At 44.5% G+C, this 21346-nt stretch overlaps 1 protein-coding gene across 5 annotated transcripts in view; it reads left to right on the top strand.

Annotated features, from left to right (window-relative positions):
- Positions 1-21005, top strand: part of KCTD15 (potassium channel tetramerization domain containing 15) — a 43122-nt gene extending 22117 nt beyond the window's left edge. For all 5 annotated transcript variants that reach the window (XM_082769746.1, XM_082769744.1, XM_082769743.1 and 2 more), the window contains 3 exons: positions 7116-7260; positions 14499-14804; positions 20831-21005. In XM_082769746.1, the coding sequence (XP_082625872.1) occupies positions 7116-7260; positions 14499-14804; positions 20831-20986 (607 nt within the window). In that variant the 3' untranslated portion in view covers positions 20987-21005. The remainder of the gene's footprint in view (positions 1-7115; positions 7261-14498; positions 14805-20830) is intronic.
- Positions 21006-21346: the final 341 nt, after the last annotated feature.

The following is a 21346-nucleotide window of genomic DNA, read 5'->3' on the forward strand; positions in this document are numbered from 1 at the left end:
GTTCCCTATAATTGCGTGACTGCTCCCTCCTCCTCCCTGAGGACCTGATGGGATGCTCAGCCCCGCTGATGCACGACCCGGCTGACAAGAGAGTTCCTTAACACAGGAAAAGAGGCTGGCCTCTGAACCAGGATTAGTGTTTCTGATTTCTGTCTTAACTGCTAATTTATATATTAGGCAATAGCATCTACATATTTAACAAAAATTGAATTTATCAAAATCTATCTATCTATATATATATATTTCCATAAGGTTACATATCAAATAATCACCTGCAAAAGTGTCTCAAGTGTGGAGATAGACAGTTAGCAACAAACAGAAGTGAAAGACCCACAATATCTCAACCTTATTACCATGGATACTTTACAGTATTTCAAAAATAACAGGCAATTTGTATTTTAGTGGCTATTACCTGTTGTTTCTGTGGACTTGAATTGATGGTAACAGAGAACTGAAAATATAATTGTCCTTACTTTTGTTTTAACTACAAGATCTATTACATGCTAATTTTTTACGATAGCGTAAAAAAAAAAAAAAGTCTTCCAGAACTTTGTACGAATGATTCAGGGTGGTAGATGATGATGTTCTTTCTGTATTATTGACTTTTAAAGATACATGTTGATACTAGCTCTGATCTGTTGTAAAAATAGATGTCCAAGCCTGAATATCTATTCAAGCAAAATATGAAGTATTAAATCTAGGTAACAGATCCTGCAGTTCCTTCAGGTGCTTAATAGTTAATGAGTGTAATATCCTTCAGAAGCACTGCGAAGTGAGCACATGGCTCAGAAAACTCCTATGGCATTCCAGGGCCAACGTTAGAAAGCAGACATGCAAGGTTACAGCAATTAGAGATGGATAAGCCTGTTACCTTGGGAGTTACCTCATTCATCCCTGTGCCAAGACAGGACTGTACTACTAGATACACTGGTGGTGTTAAAAATTTGGGGGGTTACAGGCTTTTAGTGTTTCCATTTGTTTCCCACAGATCAGTTTTGTACTTGCGTATCTGTGGTTGCTGGCTTGTGCCATCAGCATTGAGGGGTCCAGAGCTGATCGGTGCGTGTACGGGGCTGGGCAGTGCCGTCACGGTGCTGGTGGCTGATGCTGCCCTGGAGAAACGTGGGTGCTCTCCCCGGGCTTGAAGCCTGGGACATGAAACCTGTGCCTGGCCCGCGTGGCTGTGTGATGTTCTGAGCCAAGAGTGCACCTGGAGCAATCTGAGGTGGTCAAGATGTTATCTCTGATTATAATAGAAACTGTTGCAGAGCTGTAACGGCGAAGCCCACGCGGTGTTTCTGCAGTGTAACACGGCCAGGTTGTGTGCAGAGACCCTGCTTCAGACGGTGCCTCTCCTTAGCGTTATTTTCCCATACTCAGAAAGGGCTTAAAATCACTGGTTGGGCAGCAGGTTGTGAAAGCGTGGTATGGAGCTGAAGTTTTAAACTGAGGCAGGTCAGAAAAACTTCTGCAGGTAGATGCAACCTGGCTGTGCCGGGCACGGGGCGGCATGTGTCCTGGCACAGTTTTAGTGTCCTCCCTCCTAGTGACTGTCGGGGCAGAAGGCCGAAAACATCCCTTGGGCTCTCAGGCAGGCTGTCCCTGTCCCTCTTGCAGCCACCCCTGCCCACTGCCTGGACAGGCTGCGTCCTTTGGCAAAGCAGCCACGGGCGCTCTCTCCATTATGCTTTGCTCTGCTGGGAGCTTGTGCACAAACCCTTGACTGAGCCTGACACAACTCGGTTTTACAGTAAAAATAATGGGAAACGTGAAAAATGCAGCTATAAAGATCCCTGCCAGCCCCGGGCGGTGCTGGTGTGGGTGGCACTGAGCAGTCCCAGGCTGGAGCCCTGCCTCCTGGCACCAGCCCCGCATCGCACAGCCCTGCCGCCCTGCCTGCTTCTGGCTTGCCTTTCCCAGAAGCTGCTGTCCTGTGGCAGGACCAGTGACAACTGTGTAGCTGCCCAGGTAGCCCTATCAGATGCAGCGTGATACGCCCCCATCTCTTGAGCACTTCTGCTCCAGTTCACAGCATGTTTTTTCTCCTCAAAGCAGCTAACAGTATCTATTGTACCCACCTTGAACAAATATTTAAGAGAAGCAGCCCTTTCTGCTCCGCAGCTGTGGCGGGACTCGTCTCGCACACCTGGGACACTGGTAGCATGTCCTGTGGAGCGGTTTCGGGTTGTGCTCAAAGGTTCGTCCCCTTGGTCTGTCCCAGCCCTAAACAACCCTCTTCCTCCTCTCTGCCGCATTTCCCACAGCTACCGCCTCCTCCTCCAGCTCCACAGTGGCCGGCAGACACGCACAGCCGGCAGCCTCCATGCACAGAGCAGAGGAACTGAGCCCCTGTCAGCCTGCTCTGTGTCGGCGTGGAGCAGCAGGGACAGAGGAGGGTACCAAGCAGAGCACATAGCCACGTGCTGGAGGGGCTCACTGACAGGCCTTTCTTTTTTCTCCCATAATTTTCTTCCCAAGAAATTAGAAGAGAGCCACATTTAATGACAGTTCTCTAAAATGCACGCTCCCCGCTGAATTGACATTGGGCAGAAAAAGTGTCTACAGAATCAATTTTTAATAAATGCAAACAACTGAATTATGAATGACAAAAATATCACTGAATGGTTAAATATTAATCATGTAATTACTTAAATTAATACTTTTAGTGCAATGTTGTGATAAAGGGTTTCACTCACGCAGCGTTGCTGCGCTGGTGGCAGGAGCACGGGCCGGGTGGCGGGGGCCGCAGCACGGTGCGGGAGCAGAGGCTCTGCGGGTGCTTGGCGCAGTGATGCTGCTGATTTTCCTCCAAGCCCAACTGTACTTGGTGCTCCTGGCCCCTGGAACCAGATTTAGTAAGAAAGAACTTCAGTTTTCTGTTCAAAAAGGGAGCTATCAAGAAAACAGCTAAACTGGACCAAGAAGAGTAAGCAGTACCCCCTAAGAAACCCTCACCTCTCCCAGAGTGCTCCTGAACCTCCCGACCCGTGATGTGCTTTGTGTGGCTCCACTGCCGCTGCTCGGCAAGCATCTTGGGAAGACAGAGTGCTCCGGAGAGCAAAAAGCCCTGACTGCTCCAGGATGGAGCTGGATAAGTCTCTCAATGAGATCATGTGTGGTGAGGCCTGCAGCAGGGCTGGATCCGCTGCCCTGTGTGCAGCCTCCTGTCCCGTGCTCACCTTTCGACAAGCGCTGTAGGGAGCCTGGAGTCCCCAGATGGAAAATGGTAGCGAGAGCTATCGGGGTGTGTGGGTAGCAGCGGTTGTCTGTAGATGCTTAAATGCAGCGCACAGCTTCCTTCCCTGTCCAAGGAGCTCAGAAAAGAATTTACTGGCGCTCTTGTCCTTGTGGGTTGGCTGGCTGTGCTGTTTGTTTTTAATCTAATAAAAGGAGATCTTAATATCATAGTGAAATCGGTATAAAGCTAGAAACTTGCCCCCTGGCATTTTGGCTAAACATTATTGAAAAAGGCAAAAAAAGCCTTCAGCAGAAACAACAGAAGCACAAAGAAATTGTAGAAATAGGATCAACAGGTTGTGTTCTAGATGTTGGGAAGAGGGCTGAAGAGCAGCCGGCTGGGCTGGAGGAACCAGGAGACCCACCAAGCGTGAGGCCGGGCACCAGCCCCCTCCTGGCCTGGCCCCACAGAGGCATGCAGTCGTGGAGGCCGGGAGCTGGAGCCCTGTGAGGGTCTGGGTGGGCAGTACGCGTGGGGCAGTGGCCAGGAGCAGTTCAGGAGGAGAAAGGCAGGGCTGGGAAGAGCCTCGCACGGGGAGGACAGCGGGAAGCACAGTGAGATGTGGCCAGGAAGGCGGAGGCAGTGGGAAAGCAAGCTTTGTGACTGCTTTGATTGAGCCTGGCTTGGTCTGCTCTCTGGAAATTAAATCTGGGGAAAAAAAAAAAATAAAAGCATTTTTAAATGCAGAAGTGAATTGTCTCTTCCAAAAGGTGGGAATACTGCAGAAGCAGTCACTGCTGAGACTCACCCATCTCTGTAGGATCTAGGTGCAGCTCTTTATGCCTGGTCTGTGTTTTCCTCTGCCTTCCACTGCTTTACAGACAGCCCTGGAAGCACCACTCCCACATGCCATAAGCAAGCAGCAATTCCTAAAAAATGCCATTACCCACTTTGTCTGCCAGTACAGGGCACCAAGACTGCTCACAAAAGCAATCATTTGGGGTGACCATTGCCCAGTCTGAGAGCTGCAGCCGCTCCCCACAACTCAGGAGCTTGCACCATGAGCTGGAGGGAGCCTGAGCCCTCCCGCCAGCCTGGCACCTAATGTCTGCTGGAACATCAAGTTTGCACAGTGCAAAGCCATTCCTGTCCCCTTACACTCGCTGATGTCCCAACAGCCTGCACACATTTCCCTCCCAGACTTCTTTGCATGTGGCCTTGTCTGCTATGCAGCCTTGGACCCATCCACTGAGCGCATCAGGGTGCAGAGCTGTCGGTCACTGTGTGTCCATGGCTTCACAAAGCCCAGGTACAGCCAACACGCAAAAATTTCCTCAAAGATGTCAGTTGGGTTCACTTTGTGCTCTCACAGCGTTGCATTTCCTGATAGACTTACTGCAGGTACAGTTTGTACTGGTGAGGAGGGAGAAGCAGGAGCACTTTCTGCATGCAGCATTACAACATTGCTGCAATGAAGCTTGTTCTTGGAACATAGCAGCCCCCTAAAATGTCAAATAAATCCTTAAACTATTCATCACTCTGTTTTTGGGGTGGCAGTTAAGTCTTTCAACACTCTGCAAGTTTCTTTCCCCAGCAGTAATTTTGCTGGTGAAGAAATACAGCTCAGGGCACTCCACAAAGGCTTCAAAATTCATGTTTTGTTTTCATTACCAAAAAAAAAAAAAATGCTTCACTACATTAAAGAGCAGCCTATTAAAATTTTGTATCCTGTCTTCCCTGCGTCCTTTCTTTGTTGGCAAACCTTCCCTCCCTCATATGCACCAAGGAGCTGAACAGCAGCCATTGCTTTGGTTTGCAGACTTCACAGAAAAAGGGCTGTGAAAGGGAGGAGGTTTGAGCCACAGCCCAGCTTGTTTACGGAGTAAGTAGGAAAGATGAGTTCTCAAAACTTTTGGTAGCTACACAAATACTTAATAACTGCACCTACCATACTGAACGTTAAGTAGCTCTAGCTGCTTTCAGGCTAACCCAGAACAGCACACAGGCTCGTGTGCATGTCTAAGGAAACAAATTAACTGTCTGGCTCCTGGACTAAAATGTAACGCTGTACCAAGCAATATATTTAGCTGTCTCAGGCAAAGAGACCTCAAATAACAATAAAAAGGAAAATAATGAATTACTGGAGGCTCGCCGAACCTTGCGATTATATAAATTAAGCGTTGCAGTGTGAGCTGGATTGTTCTGATACAGTTGAAGAGCTACAGGTTGAAGAAAAACAATAAATGCATTATAATTAAGGTTTAGGTTGTTTGGTTATTCTCTTAAGTAACTCAGAGTAGCCAAACGCTAGCACAGACACGAGGGAAGGAGAGCAGGCAGTGAAACCTGCTACTTGCAGAAGAGGGGAAAAGGGTTTTTAGCTGAGTTCAGCGGGGAATTGCTAAGTTCAGTTTTACTCGATATCTCATTTCATTTTGAAATTCATTTAGTGCCACATGAATTAAATTTGCAACTACATAAAAAAGCTGGAAGATCAGACCAAAGTGCAGCTCCGGAGAGCGAATCTCACCTGTGTTGCAAGGCCCCCCAGCCCAAAGCAAGCTGAGTGTGAGCACGGGGCAGCTGCGAGCATCAGCCCCTCCAGCACACAGCCTGGGGCTCGCCATCCCCAGCCCTGCTGGGGCCCTCTCGCACCTCTCACCCATGCCCCTCGCTGTGGGGCTGGAAAGCAGGAGCACAGCCAGGGCCGTGCCACTCAACTCGCCAGCGGTGCCGGCTGTTGCCTTGGACAGGGGGTTGGTGGGCTCGTTTTCCACAGTGGGGAAAAGCCCTGCCCTGGTCGCAGCGAGGAATACTGGGGGATTGCATAGCTGAGTCTAAGGGACGATGCTTGACAGTGAAATCTGGCGGGCTGTGGAATAGTCTCACTGGGAAATGGTGGAGTCCTCACTGGCAGGGTTATTTAAGACTCGACTTTGAAACACGAGACACTCTGCAGTTGGGAACAATGCTGCACTGTCAGAGAGATGGACTCAATTACTTAATAGGTCGTTGCTGTCTGTCTCCTGTGATTTTCCTTTCAAGAACATATATTCAGCTGGGTTATTTCTCATGGGAAGACAAAGCCTTCTGAAAGAAGCCAGACATTTGGAGGGAGAGGCGGGAGGAAGTGCAGCCCAGCAAATGCCCAGCTTGCTTTCTGCAGCGTACTGTCAGGACGTGGAGAAAACTGGCATGGTGCAGCTGATAGGGTGTTTTGGTCCTGCTTACACCTACCCAGCTGGATCTCTGCTCTCACATGTCTCACCTCCTTTTCTTTGCTCAGGAAGGGGTTGCCACGTCGCTGTTTCTGCCAGGCACTGATGCGCAGCCACTGGTTCCGGCTGCGGTCCCGCAGGCAGCGCTGCAGATGCTGTATGGTTTGCTGGCTGCTGGCTGCTGGCGTGCCCAAACATGCAGCTCTGAGGGGGCCATCCAGCTCATGGCAGCGCACTGGAATCCCTCCTTCTGACATGGAAATGCTCTGATGGCCTTTGGTCAAAACAGCAGTGCAGCTGGTGCAGAAGCTCATATCCAGGAGCCCATCTCTGAGTCTCCATCCAGTTCTCATTCACAGTACCTGCTGAATGGGTGCATAACGTACCCGGTGAGATGTGTTCTCTCCAAAATTAGCCAGCCAGCCACAGGGTGAGAACTTTGTAGGCACTTCCCTTGATGGGGCTGAGGCTCATTTGCAGCCCTGATTCCTGAGCTGAGTGCTAGGAGCAGTTGTGGGCAGGCACTGTGTGAGCATGTGTGCACACATCTAAGGCGTCTGTCTTGGTGCCCTTGTTTGCATTTGTCACCAAATTAAGATACTGCATTACCTTATGCACATTGAATTGATGCAGCTAGATTGGCTGGATGTTTTTAAGCCCTGAGGGTGTAATGAGATTTTGTCTCTTTTGCCCATTTCTTTTTTCTTTTCTTTTTTCAGAATAAGTCGTCTGTTTAATGGCACTGAGCCTATTGTCTTGGACAGTTTAAAGCAACATTATTTCATTGATCGAGATGGTGAAATTTTCAGATATATATTAAGCTTCCTAAGGACATCTAAGCTACTGCTCCCAGATGACTTTAAGGTAAGGAAAGCTACAGTCTGCCATCTATTTCCACCCCCCCCCCCCCCATTTTGTCATTTATTTTGGAGCAGGTTGGGTTGTGTGCTTGACCTAAACACACTTAACTAAATGTTGCTGTTTATTGTTAGGATTTTTAGGACTTGTGTATTACACTAGGGATGCTGTTATTTAATAAATGGACCAATGGTTGTCATGGATACCATAAAAAGTTAAACGATGAAGCTTACGGCTAAATCAGTTTTTCTAAACTAATTGTATTTTCTCACATTTTTAGCTTATTTATCAGGGTGTAACAACAATTAAGAAGCAACACCAGCAACTGGCACTTACCAGGATTTAATGTTCAGAACATGAAAAAAATGTTTTAAATTTGATACTTAGAGGAATTAAATTGTGTCAGTCGGTTTCTTGGTGGTATGAAAAAGAAACACCCTTAAACAAACCCAGGAGGGTTTCTGTTAGATACAACCAATGCAGATACTTTGATTTCAACAAGTAACCTTTACAGAATTTATGAATGTCAAAATATTTGTGGGAAATGGAATTGATTGAGGGTTTTTTAAGGAGCAATATGTGCTTTCTATAAAGTCATGATGCTGGGTTGCTTTGCAAATCCTGATTGTTTAAACCCTCTCCTCCTAGCCTTGTTTATTTGGCTTTGCACTTACAAAACTTGCAACATTGTCATCCTTATGTATGAAAATTAGAAGACAAAACTATCCAAACTAGATGACAAGATTCAACAAAAGAGCTAACTCCAGGATGAAATGATGAATAAATTCGAGTGCTAATGGGGATCCGCTCAGAGCTAGAGAATGCAGAGCGCTACTGGAAAGGAACGTTCTCGCGCTGGGTAGTAAGGTTTTATTTCTCACGTTGGACTAAGTAGACAAGGTAATTTGGCCAGGCCTTACTGAGTCATTCCAAATTTATGGTTGCTGTGGGGTTTCAGCTTTGGAGTACAGCTGATCCTTTTGCTGCAGACGGCCCTCAGCCATTTTTGCCTGAATCAGGAGTACAGCTGGATTTGACACCAGCAAATGAGCATTTAGAAGTTAATGCAGAGCAGAGGCGCTGTGCAGTGGGAGCATACATCTCGTGACGAAGCAGGGGAGAAGTTTTGGCATTCACAGGTGGTTTTGAAGACCCAGCCCAAAAGGGCTGTCTCGGGCACTGGTCTCGGGAGCGCACAGGGTGCTGTGACGCAGGCTGAGAGGCAGAGCACACAGGGGTGGATGCAAGAACAGAGAAATAAGAGCAAACACGCAGGTAGGAGTGAAGCTAAAGACCTGTGGGTTGCAAGATGGAACAAGTAAAGAGGGTGTATGGGGAAATGGTACAGATGAAATGCCAGAGAGGTGCTTTTGCAGCAGTGTTTGGGACAGTGTGGTGGCACAAGGACTGAGAAGAGAGTGTAGAAGAGATGTAGTTTGTGCTGATCATGGCCTTGACTGGCACCCAGGAGGACATTTCAGAAGTGCTGTAAAACGAAACCAACAGGATTCGGTAAGAGCCTCAAGGTGAGAGCGGCAGTGGATGCCAAGGACTTGTCTGCACAGCGAGCCGCTGGCAGGGCTGGGAGAGACTTGGGAGAGCCGGCGCTGTGCCCATACTCGGTCCGTTGTTCCAGACCATATCTTTGCATAGGGTTAACTGTATTTTATTTGGTTCCTCCCTGAGAGCTTTAGAGCAAACCTCAGGCTAAGGAGGGCTCAAGAACAAAGCAAAGTATTGCTAGGTAGGGAGTAACTAAATAAAAATGCATAGAAGAATGCGCTGCAAAGCTGTATTAAAACTGCATTGTAAACGGATTTGACTTCACAGAAATCGTGTAATTTTACCAGCATGATTAAAGTGACAGAAGACAATAATCAAAGGCAGCAAATGGAATCACTTGGTGTTTCTAAATGCAAAACTCTATTTAAGGTATAAAACCTGACAGGTTTTCCAGTGAGACTTGCATTAAATGTTCTTTATGTCAAACAAAGCATTATCAAGTGTTTTGAATATTTATTAGTTTTTACCCCTTAATTTAATCAAGCAATTTATTAGCCTCAAGGTTTAGCCAAGTTGCTTTTCAACTTGAATTGCTGCTCAGATGGTTATTTTGGAAAGTTTGGAATGTTAGTACCACACCAGCCTTACTGCATTTGCTATTTAAGTGTTGTTTTCAGACTAAGTTAACACTGAAATGCAGAGAAAGTGGAGTATGTGTTCCTAGGCTAGTGATTCTCTATTATCAAGTTTGACTGGTGTGTTTACAGTGAATATTAATTACACTTCCAACTACTAATAAGCCAGAACTTGAAACTGTTCAGTATCTGACAGGTCTCCCTGCTGAAAGCAACATTCTAATAGTTCATATAATTTTTGTGGGCTTGGGGGATTTTAAGCCCCATTAAGTATGCTGAGAAATTACCATGAGCTGTTGGCTTGGTTCTCCTTTGCAACCAGCCTGTGCCGAATGAGGTGATGGCAAGTGGTCAGGAGCTGCCTACAGCTCAGGCTCAGCCCCATGCACGGGTCACTCCACTGTGGGTGACAAATGTCCTCAAGCAAAGCGTGGAGCCAGCACCGCGGGTCTGCCGTGCTGCAGGCTTAGGGCATCTCTGGCAGAGGAGCTGACCCTCCTGTGCAGCCCAAATATCTGCCTTGACTCCCCCCATCAGAGGCGTTTATCCAAAACATTTATGACCGCCATCTGTCCCCTTTAATGGCAAAATACCTTCACACAAAACCAGGACCACGCTGTACCTACTTATTTGAGACTCACTCCCTTCTTAGAGATCTTCCAACAAAAATAGGTGTAGGCAATGTGTATATCATTATTTGATCTTAAGAAGGGGAAGAGCACAAATGCAGAGGACATTTGAGTTTCACATGGGTTATAGAGGTCATCTGTAGGGCCAGGAGCACAAAGCTGGCACTCTGTTTTATTAATACAGCTCTTCAATTAGCATGCCTGTCTAGTTTTAAGTGCTCTCAGACTGACCTTAGCAAACAGCACGGTTGTCATAGTAGAAGTGAGCAACTTGCTCTCATATTCAGAAGGCAGATCTTCCCAGCACTAAAATATAAAAGAAATGTTGAGTCAGGATGACAGTTTCATGTAAACAAAGAATAACAAGTGAAAAATGAGTAGAAGGAGCTATTTCAGCCCGCTCAGGAGTCAATATGAGGTACAGAAGTAAAGAATCTCTAGCATCAGGTTCATGCAAGACATGGTTTTGCAGTTTCTGTTGGCTGTCTCTGCTTGTAATTAGTAGATCTTTACTGACACGCTGGCATTGATGTCAAAATAGCACAACTTGCCTTGAAATCACACTTCCTGTCTCCTCCACAGGAAGATGTGACACTTATCAGAGGTGACTGCTGAATTTAGCCAACACGAAATCCCCCAGAAAAAAAAAAAAAAAAAAAAAAAAAAAAGCTTTTCTACCAAATCATGCTTAGAAAACAATTTTGTGTAAGCCAAAAGGCTGCATGTTTGAACAATCTGTTGATCTTTCTCCTGAGATTTAAATGCAGTCCAGAGTTTGAGGATGGAGAAAGGCTGTGGGGATCGTGTCTGGCTATAAGCTCCCTCTTCCAGGTCACTGGACAGAACTTCCCCACTAACTCCTACCACAGCCATGAGAAGCTGAAGGGTCATGGTGCTGCTGAGGGTTCACAATAGCCACACCACAGCTAGCAGGGACTTGGGGATGGGAAACCTTGTCCTGCAGGACGAGGAGCTCCTGAATACCATGCAAAATCTGTTCCGGGATGCTGCGGGCTGCTTGGCAAAACTGTGCTATTAACGGGTACTGTCCAGGGGTGCCGGAGCCTCTATGAGAAAAAGAGAGAGGATGTATGCATCCATCATCATACGCCTGGGACAGAAGCTGTACCAGGCTGCTCTGAGGCTGAGTTTCAACAAAACAGTGTGCACTTTGCCACTGTGCTAAGCAGTTAACAGCCTGTAGCTACTCCTGTTCCTGTTTCAGTGAAATGTGCCTTTTTTGGATAGGTCTAAGAAGATTCGTGTCTGCATCTGCCCTTGGTAACTTATCCAAATGAGCAGCATGGAAATTTTTTTTCTTGCAGCTCCTGTGGCACCTTCTTGGCAGGGGTGCCTCGTGGTTAAATTCTTGTACTTGATATTTTGTGTTAAACATTTGCAAGTCATCTGGGTATGATTTTTTTTTTTTTAAATCTGTGGTGCAAGGAAATATGTGTCAGTGTTACCTGAGCATCCTGAGCATGTTGTGTAGACAGTCCAGAGCTGAGCACCACTTCTGGTCCAGCTGCACAGTTCTCTGAATGGCTTATAAAACCTGCATGAGAAGACAGTGTATTAATAAGCATGTTGAGTCCATTATTCTGCCCAAGCATGAGCTTTTAGAGAATTAGACCCCGCACTTTGAGCCACTCATACTTTCTTTCCTCGTTTTGCGAATACAATGTCAATTTCCTTAGTGGTGCTTGAGCTGCTCAGTGCAGAAATGCCAGATTTCCAGTTACAGGAAGCAGAAGGGTACCTGCATCACTCTGGGGACAGATGGGGAAGAGCTTTTTCGTTTGAAAACTGGTCACTGTCTTACCACAAAATGATACCAGAATTTGTCTGGTTTATTGTAGAACAAATGATGATTAGCAGGAGTTACTAAAGAGTTGTGTTTCATGTGGTGGGCTAGTAGATAGCTGTGGGGGAAGAGGGGATGGTGTAATCCTGATTGTGTTTGCTTTATGGCATTACTGTTATGGCTGGGGCTGCGGGACTGCTGAACTCCCGTGATTTGGGATCCCACAACCTAGCCCAAAGCCCAGTGAAGTCAGTCAAAAAAACTCATGAATGTAGTGGGCTTTGCATCCTCCTGCGCGAGGAATGCCATGCCTCCGTTTGCTTTCAGAAATGAAGGACTGTTTTTTCATATGGCTGTACCACCTCTTCTAAGTTTAACTGTTGAGTCTTGTTAACACACATTCATTGCTCCTACAAATAATGTTATTTTATAGTGACCATGAACAAAAATATTCCAGAACTAGATTCTCAGGATCTATTGAAACAGTTCCATTGACTTGTGAGCACTGCATGGTCTTGCTCACCTCTACGTTTCATTTTTCTTTAGCACTGCGTGCTTTCCTTTGCTCAGGAAAGAGGTATGTGGGACCAGCAGATCCACAATAAACATCTGACAGGTCCCTTGCAAAAAAATCCTCTGCAACAAAGAGCTATGTGGGGGACTCAGTTGTTTCCATGTCCTGCATGAAGAATTCAAAAAGTTTGGGGCAGAGGTCACCGATCCCATGTCCAGTGAGCAGGGAGCTGCACAGGTGGAGAGAAGCAAGCAGTAATGGTTCAGCAGAGCATGCTGATTTGGGGGGGGCAAAAATACCTTCCTCTGGGTCCTGGGCTGGTATTACAAGGGATGGGATTTTGGGGCTGGCACTCTCTTACCTGACACCAGGTGATGCAGGTAGTATCCACACCTCTCTGGCTGGCTAGGTGCTAACTCCAGTTTATGTGCAGCATGCTTCCTGTATGATTTCTTCTTTAATCTTCCTGTTGTTTTTCATCTTCTGGCTTCTTCTCTTGGGTGTGTTTGTTGCCCTCATTTTTTCACACTTGCTCTTATCACCCCAGTGCCTTCTGCAGTCCTTTTTTCTCCACTACTGATGTACATATTGTCCCAGCCCTAACAGACATCAAAGAGATGTAAAGGATCGGATGTCCCTTTTGTAACGTGATAACCTTGCTAGTGTCATTGTTAATATTCATGTATCTCCAGGCTCTAGGCAGCCCTGGGGTGAACGAGCACCGCTCCACTACTGGCACTGGGTCTGTGGTGCCAAATTTGAACACAACTAACTGCTTTGGTTCAATAATAATATCCTGCAGCAGAAGATTTTACAGGTTAATTCCATGCCGCTATGAAAAGTTGCACCTCGTGCTATATATTCAAGGGCTTTTGATTCTCTTTCTTCCTTGAGTTCTGGAGAAGTGCTACATGTTAGTTTTTACGTAATTTTGATGCCCATTTCCTGATAACTTATTGTCATTCCCTTCTTCCCAGCCTAAGCAATTCCAATAATTTTACTCATGAATTTTCATTTCCTTCTCATGCTGTGGTAGAGAACTGGCCTTTATGTCCAGGTGTTAACCCACAGCACGCTCCCAGAAGTCGCACCATGTACAAACCACACAATATTTCCATCTGTGAGTGGGCAGAAGAGCCAGAGGAAGCAAACAGAAGGTCTTCACAGAGGAGCTGGTGCTGTGCCTCTGCTGCTCCTCTTCCCTTCAGGAAGCTGAAGGAGGCAGCAGGGCTGGCGTAAGCAAACCAGCCCCACATGCTTCCCCCCCTCGTTCTTCTCTGGCTCAGTCTGATGGCACTGCTGTGACTGCTTCGGGCCTGGGGGGCTGCTGCCACCCTGCTCCTCAGTGTGCACTCTTGCATTTAAGCTGAGGTGAGAAGATCTGTTGGAAATCTGGTGAAAAGTTATTAATGAGCACGTGCAGGAGACATCTCAGTCAATTAACTGGGAATTGGATCAGATTGGGAATTCGAATTGCCCAAGGGCCCAGGTTAGGTTATGGCAAACTGGCTGGAAAGAACACTTTCTTTCAAGTTGTTGGAGTACACAGCTGAGCTCCCAGCCACTGGGATGGTCACTACATCAGTATAATTTGCTGAGCTCCAAAGTGTGCTTTAAATACGTGAATAATCACATAGGGAGCAGCTGAGCTTCTGCAGCTGAATTTCAAATGTGACAAAGACAGGTGAGAAGTGAGAAGCTGAACTGACATCTCCATCTTGTAACACGTATGTGAGGGATGACAGCACAGCCCAAGAAATTCTGTTGTAAAATCAGAAGTGAATATGTGAGGCCAAGTGAAGATTAGGGCTCAGGACATCTTCTCTTACATCAGCAGGCTTTGCTTACTGCAACCAGTTATTTTGATTTCTTAATCCAAAAGTAAAGCCTTCTGGCATTGAGCTTGTGGGATAATAAATGAAAGAATAATTCAGTGCAATGGGAACTTCACGGTCAGCTTGAATAAATTCAACAGTAACACACTGTGTGGTTTTCTGTGTAGGTGTTAGACGAAGACAAAGTATATGGATACCTGTTGCCTTTGCACTCTTGCTGACAATACATAAGCCTAAGTAGGTCAAACAGGAACAATACTCATTTTTAAAAGAGAACTATAAGCATTTCTAGTTTCTTTTCTTTTTTTTTTTTTTTTTTCCCAGGACTTTAATCTTTTATATGAAGAAGCAAAGTATTACCAGCTGCAGCCAATGATTAAGGAACTTGAACGATGGAAACAAGAGAAAGAACAAAGGAAACATTTCCAGCCTTGTGACTGCTTGGTTGTAAGAGTGACTCCAGATCTGGGGGAAAGAATTGCATTGAGTGGGGAGAAAGCTTTAATAGAAGAGATCTTCCCTGAGACCGGGGACGTCATGTGCAACTCCGTAAACGCAGGCTGGAACCAGGACCCTACCCACGTTATTAGGTTTCCTTTGAACGGATACTGCCGGTTGAATTCAGTGCAGGTAATGGCCTTTGAGTGCTGGCTCATCTAGATGCTGGTGTGTTTTTTTTTTTCCTTAATGTTATTTCTTGTTCAATTATATGCAAATTATTTGCTTCTGCCCAATTACCTTTAGTGCTTATACTGCAAGGAGACATTTTCTGCCTGGTGAGATCACAGTCTTTCAGGTTTTCCTAAGTCTAAGCAGAAAAATAGATTTAGATTTTGTGTATGTTAGTGCCATGCTGGTCTCATAATGGTGTTATACTGATAAATGCTAATTTTTTCATCAATGTATAGCCTGCAGCAGTTTTTTTTTCCCTCCAAAGTGCCCCCAGGAAGAAAGAGAGAGTTCCAAAAACTACAAAAAAAATCTCCACACCATTTTATAGAAAATGCAACAATGTGTAAATGCATAATTTATGTCTCACTCATAATTAAATGATGGTGCCTGCGGGATGGACTTAAAAAAATTGATCTCTGCACTTTTTTTTTTTCAAAAGGATGTTCTATAAAAATTGCCCACAGTATTTTAAACAAAATGTATTTCATTTTATAGTCAGAGTTTTGACATTAGGTTTAAAATTAAACATATGAAACAAAAGAAGATAACTGGACAGATAGGTGGATAGTGGCGGAAATAAATATGTGGCTGGTGTTTAGGCAGCAGCCTTGTGAGCAAGAAATGCCATTTTACAGGGGAACACCACCACTGTGGCCAGAGCCTTGGTGTGGTAGTTGTCCTTGGGCTGAGGAGAAGGAATGGTGTTGATGATGCTGTTAACGTATGCCTTAATGGGGAAAACATAGAGCTCTTGTTTTTTGCATGTATGCCTTTAAAATATGCTACAAAGAATAATTTAATTACAGAAAGTGAAATCAGACTAAAAGGGGGTGTTTTCCAAGTCCCAGTCACCTACAGAGGTCCTAGCTGGGCCGTGGGAAATGCTGTAGTGGTCCTGATAAACTTCCTTGTGGGCAAATACCCACAAAAGAGCTGGCCTATGAGACAGGCTGGCTGGGCAGGTTCCGGAGGGAAGCATAGCCAGGGAGTGGAAGAACTTAGAGTAATTTTTTTCCCAGTATTGTTATTATACAGCAAGCTGAGGTCCCCTCCATCTCCCAAACTGCCAGCTGACAATGTTTTTGGGAGACCTGCAGTTGCAGCTATATGTAAAGGTGGGTGGGGCAGTTCTAACAACCTGCATTGACGCTGACACCTTCTGCCATGGGACAGCATTCACTGATAACACTATGTTAATAGAAGCTTTTATCTGAAACCATTGTAAAACCTAGCAATGTTAGGTGATTTTTGGTTCAAGACTCCCAAGTGTTTCATTTGGTTGAATTTAACAGTCCAATGCCTGTGGTTAATTTTGCAAATCCTTAGCAATTTCACGTTTGGCAAGGTTTAGAGTGGGCTGCCCCAAAAATAGAAGGCTGGAGGTGGGTCGGAGGCAGATCCATTCACTGGCAGTGGGAACAGTGATGAATTCATCACTGTGCTGGAGAAGGGAGCAGCTGCAGTTCAGCTAAGGTGAGTGGGTAGAGAAGCATGTTTGTGTTTCAGCCACACGCTGTCCATGTGATATGGTTAGATGCATTTTAGAAATTAGAATAACTGAAACAATAAGAGTCCTTGCTGGCCACTGACAGGCTCGGCACTGCAAGCAGCTATTCACAGAGCTGGATGCCCAAATGGCTTAGCGCTTGGCTCCGTTAAGTGGCATACTGGTAGGAAGCGTGTGTTTGTAGTAAAAGCTGAATGCTAATCATTACTACTTGAATGTGTTTCAAATTCAGTCAAAATTTTGTCAGAATCAAAGAGTCTCTTAGTAGGTTCATGTGAAAGAAAATTTCTGTGTTAAAGAATCTACAGTCTAATTTATTCAATTACATCATTTTACTATATAATTAATAGAAAGTGTTTTCAATCACTTTCTGAAAAATGATGCATTTCTGAGACAAAAGTCCAACAAGATTAACAGCTAATTATCATTGACTGTGATGGACTCTGGTCAGCACATCGGCACTCTCCATTACCTTCCCACTATTTTTTGGCAATATTAATTATTAATATTAAATCAAAAGTTAGAAGTACAACGAAGTAAATATGTAGAGTTACGGAAGAAAGGTTTGAAGGTGCAGAGGTTGGAAGAGCAGAGTCATTTCCAAAGAATCTGAAACCCTGGCCTGGTAAGTCTGCAGGCTGCTTACTGAGCTGCATCACTTTTGTGCCCCTACACCCTGCTTAAATGTATTTGGTAGCACAACTACAATATGTATAAATTCTTCAGATCTTTGAAAAAGATTTTTGCTAAATGCTTTGCGTCAGGAACTGTACATACAAAACACAGAATATCAACAGTGAGTAGGTTGTGGCAGCCAAAAACCATAGCAGCTCTATATTTAATGCTCATTTGCAATCACATACTGATATAGAGTTTTCTTAAGACTGAGAATGGCTTTTTTCAGCTCCTCACAATAGGTTCTGGTGAGATACATGAGCTTACCTTAGAGAAAATTCTGTGATGTCTGTATATGCCAAACAACATCTCCATAAATAAGACTGTATTCTTCAGGATTCTGTAAAATGTAAATAAAATACAGTAAGTGCAAGTATCATATTTCTATTTGGAAAACCTTCCAACAAAATCAGAGCCTGTATCTTGATGTGCTCAGAATACTGGGAGACAAAGTATATTAAATCTTAGCACAAATCCTCTATTTAATATAGTGTGCATGTCTCCCTATATGTAAGAGAATCACAGCTGATACTCATTTACTTTTTGGCATATTCTCTTTGGAAATTTATAGGAAAGTAGCTCTGATTTTATTTACAGGCACTTACTGTTTTACCTCCGTCTGTCACTTACCTTCAGAAAAAGTAATGCACGTAAGGCCAAATTCACTAAATGGAATCTAAATCTGTTCATGTTCAACATGCCGTTTTGTCTCATGCATGCATTAGTGGATACAAACAAATGCTTAGGGCACATGGAAAGCAGCCTTTAGGAGGCTTTCTCCACAGAGCTGAACACAACCTCATTCAAGTTATAATTGCAATTCTACAATATTTAAACATTCACAGCACTATTTACAGGATTTGACCAGTTTTGTTTCTCACTCAGAGGACTGATGATACCGAGGTTCTTAACACTAGATTATAGCCTGCAGTCAAGTCCTTCGAGCACAGAGGTAACAAAAATGAATTGCTTTGTTCTGTGTGTGGTGCTCTAAGGGTGTAATGTTTACCTGGACTGTGTGTTTTCAGAGAGCTGGTCCAGGAAAGAAAAGTCCTATAAACATGCAGCCTTCCATAGCTTTGGACTGAGGCGAGCCTAGGGCACCCCAGTGCTGGTTTTGTCTTACAACCAAATTGATTTTTAAAAGTTTTTAGCAAGGTTTTAAAGTCATGTCTCTCTGAAATTTTACCTGTCAATCCTCTGTTTCTCTATCCAGCTAGTGGAAGAAGTCTCCTTTCCTGTAGCTGGGCAGCCTCCTGTCCTCATCTTGCCTGATCTAAGAACAGGGATACACAAAGTCAAAACACATGCTAGCCTGTGAAACAGCTTGATGTTTTACTCCTTTTTCCCTGTCAAACTACTGCCTTTTTTAGCAGGAACAAGTAAAACAATATTGTGGCCTCTCTGTATCACTCCAGTTCAGTCCTAATGGCTTTGTGCAGCCCAAACAAATTACAGAAGTGTAAGCTTTTTGGGTTTTAATTATTTTAGCCTCCTAGCCTCCTCTCCCCCTTTAATCACTCAATTTTTTAATTTATTTTTTATATATATTTTTTAAGCCTTTTCAGTTCTACAACTTTCAGGGCAAAAGTCAGTAAGATTGGCTGGCACAAGTTTCTGAGACTGTAAGTCACTTTCTCCCAAAGCCAGGCAGTGCTCCTTGGGCAAGCTGATTTAAGCAGATTCTGCATGGCTGAATATATTTCCTGTCCTTTACCAGTCCTTAAGAGCCAGGGCAGCAAATAAAAGTTTTTAGTTAGATAAATGTTATCACTAGAAACCCGAAACTGATTAAGATGTGGATGGCTAACAGACGACCTCAAAGGAGTGCTCTCCAAATGCTGCCATGGTTTGCATTGCACTACCATAGTGCCTTGGATACAGTTGTCCTTTTGAAATCAGTTACCTTTAATAAAGGCTCCAAACTGGTGCTTCTGGAGCAAGCAAAGCAAGCATTCAGTCAAAAGAAATCACGCACCTTGGCCTCACATGGGTCTTTGTGCAGGGGTGGACAGACATCTGGTAGGATAATCTTTAACACGTGGCACTATTTTTAGTCCCCCTGTAGCAGTCATCTCGTGCCTTGAAACATTTAGACTGAAGCACTACTGCAGTAGGTATGAGCAAAGTGTTTCACGGTGTCACTCGTGGTAAAACAAAAAAAGAAATCAAATTGTTTCTGTAATAGAAACCTGTGCTGTGAAAGCATACAAGTTTTCTCCTCTTTAATTAGGGGATACTGCTTAGACACTTAACTAAGTTGAGTGAACAAGTTTTTAATTTAGTCCCTGCAGTTGTTGGTGGCAGAAAACTCTCCTGTGAAGGTCATTACTAGGTTCATCAGGTTTAGTAAATCACCAGGTTCACATCCCACTGTAGTGGCCCTATGGCATGGAGCAGTGGAAGAGGTACTGCGGTGGGACTGTTGCGCGCTTGATGACATTTTTCAGTAGAGACAAACACAGGAACTGCTTTTCCTGCCTCTAAAGTAAATATTGGATCAGTTCATGTAATCAATCAAATTTTAGACATAGTTCTGATTTTTCAGTTACATGCTGCAGTATTATTAGTGTTACTAGCCTACGTGGTATTTTGGCTCAGTGCTATGGCACCATGGACTCTGGGAAAGATTTGGCTGGAGGAGTACTAGATGGAGATTTCACATGTGGGTGAGACGATTCCCATTATTCAGCCTTATTCAGCCAATCTTACAACATACGTCTGGTTCAGCTCTGCCAGATGTAACGCAGCAGAGCCTTGCCCATCCTCCTACCCCCTGTAATAAACAGGAATTGCCCGAGCTCCAAAGGGTGTATATGTGTCTTCTGTCGTGCTGAGACTGTCATTTTTGGAGACACGGAGCTACTGCCGTGGGCTCAGGAGAGCTGCCAGTGGGAGGGAGGGAGGGAGCATGGCATCTCCTCCAGTGGATCTTACATTGCAGATCCACCAAAGATGGATCTGGCATCCAGTCTCACCGAGTGCTGAGAAGAGTCTGTGCGCCTCCTGCTCTGCTGGGGAAACTGTTTATCAACATGCTCACCCGTGTGAAAACAAGGCCCCCATCATATTGCCAAGATCAGTATATCCTGGGGTAATGTGCTGTGTGACAGTCTCAGAAATTAAAGTTGCCTCTGGGTTCCTTAAATTCATGAATCTAAATCGCACCAACTTTTCTTTAGAAGGAGAAAAAGAAAATATATATTTGGGCAATACAAATTAACCTCTTTCTTGGGCCAGAATGTTTCCTTATTGTCCATGTCTTGGCTCCACATCCTATCCTTGCCATGCTTTTCTAAAAGCAGCACTCCCTTCCAGCAAGGGAGAATCACAGCTGTGATCTTCATGAAGATTTGGTGGAAGTGTCACTCAGATTCCTAATGCCTTTTCATCTGCCAAGGAAGAACACAGAAATGTTTTCTGCCCCTTTCTGTGAGACTGTTCATATTACTAATGAACAATGGGCACTTTTTATTAGGACTTAAACCGTATGTTGATTTGTATCAGCTGTAAGAGAGAGCATCAATATCACTGCAGTCCAGTATTTTACTATATAATGTAGTAAGCTGCTCTGTAGCGTGCTTATTTGTTTGATTAATTTTTGTTTTCTACAGAGGTTTGCTGAGAGCGAGACTTTAATCACAGAGTAGTCATTTAAGAATAAGTTACAGAATTATAGCTGAATAATATTCATTCTATGAGGAGTCGAAAGACTAAATTCGTCATTTAGATCCAGTGTTCCTGAAAGCTTTTATCACTAGCACTTGCTAAATATTAATCTGATTTTTTTTCCACATTACAGGTGCTCGAAAGATTATTTCAGAAGGGATTTAACGTGGCAGCTTCATGTGGTGGTGGGGTGGATTCCTCTCAGTTCAGCGAATACGTGCTGTGTCGCGAAGACAGACGACCACAACCCACTCCAACGATCAGAATAAAACAGGAGCCCCTGGACTAGACCTTACCCGTACTCCTTTGTAACCATAGAAGTGTTTAATAGTCCCTTATGTGAAACACAAAGGATTTGCAAAACAGTATTAGCAAACAGATTTTGACTTTATGTTGCCAATTAGTGGTATTCTGAAACTACCTGTCACATAGCCAGCCATGAAATACATTTGAAAAACCAGTTGTCCGTTTTTCACGATGAAATACTGAGCATGCTCAGCATACCGGGTTTGGTGGGAATGTACTTTAAGCTGAACAGCTGTGGTGGTGAAAAAGGCAAAGCTTCATAAACCTCTGACCCTAGATTGGACTTCTCTGGAAAGACCAATTAAAGTGATTTGAATCTATCAACAGGAGAAATGATTCCGAC

This window comes from Aythya marila (genome assembly GCF_965140915.1).
Source record: "Aythya marila genome assembly, chromosome: 12".
Classification (NCBI taxonomy): domain Eukaryota; kingdom Metazoa; phylum Chordata; class Aves; order Anseriformes; family Anatidae; genus Aythya; species Aythya marila.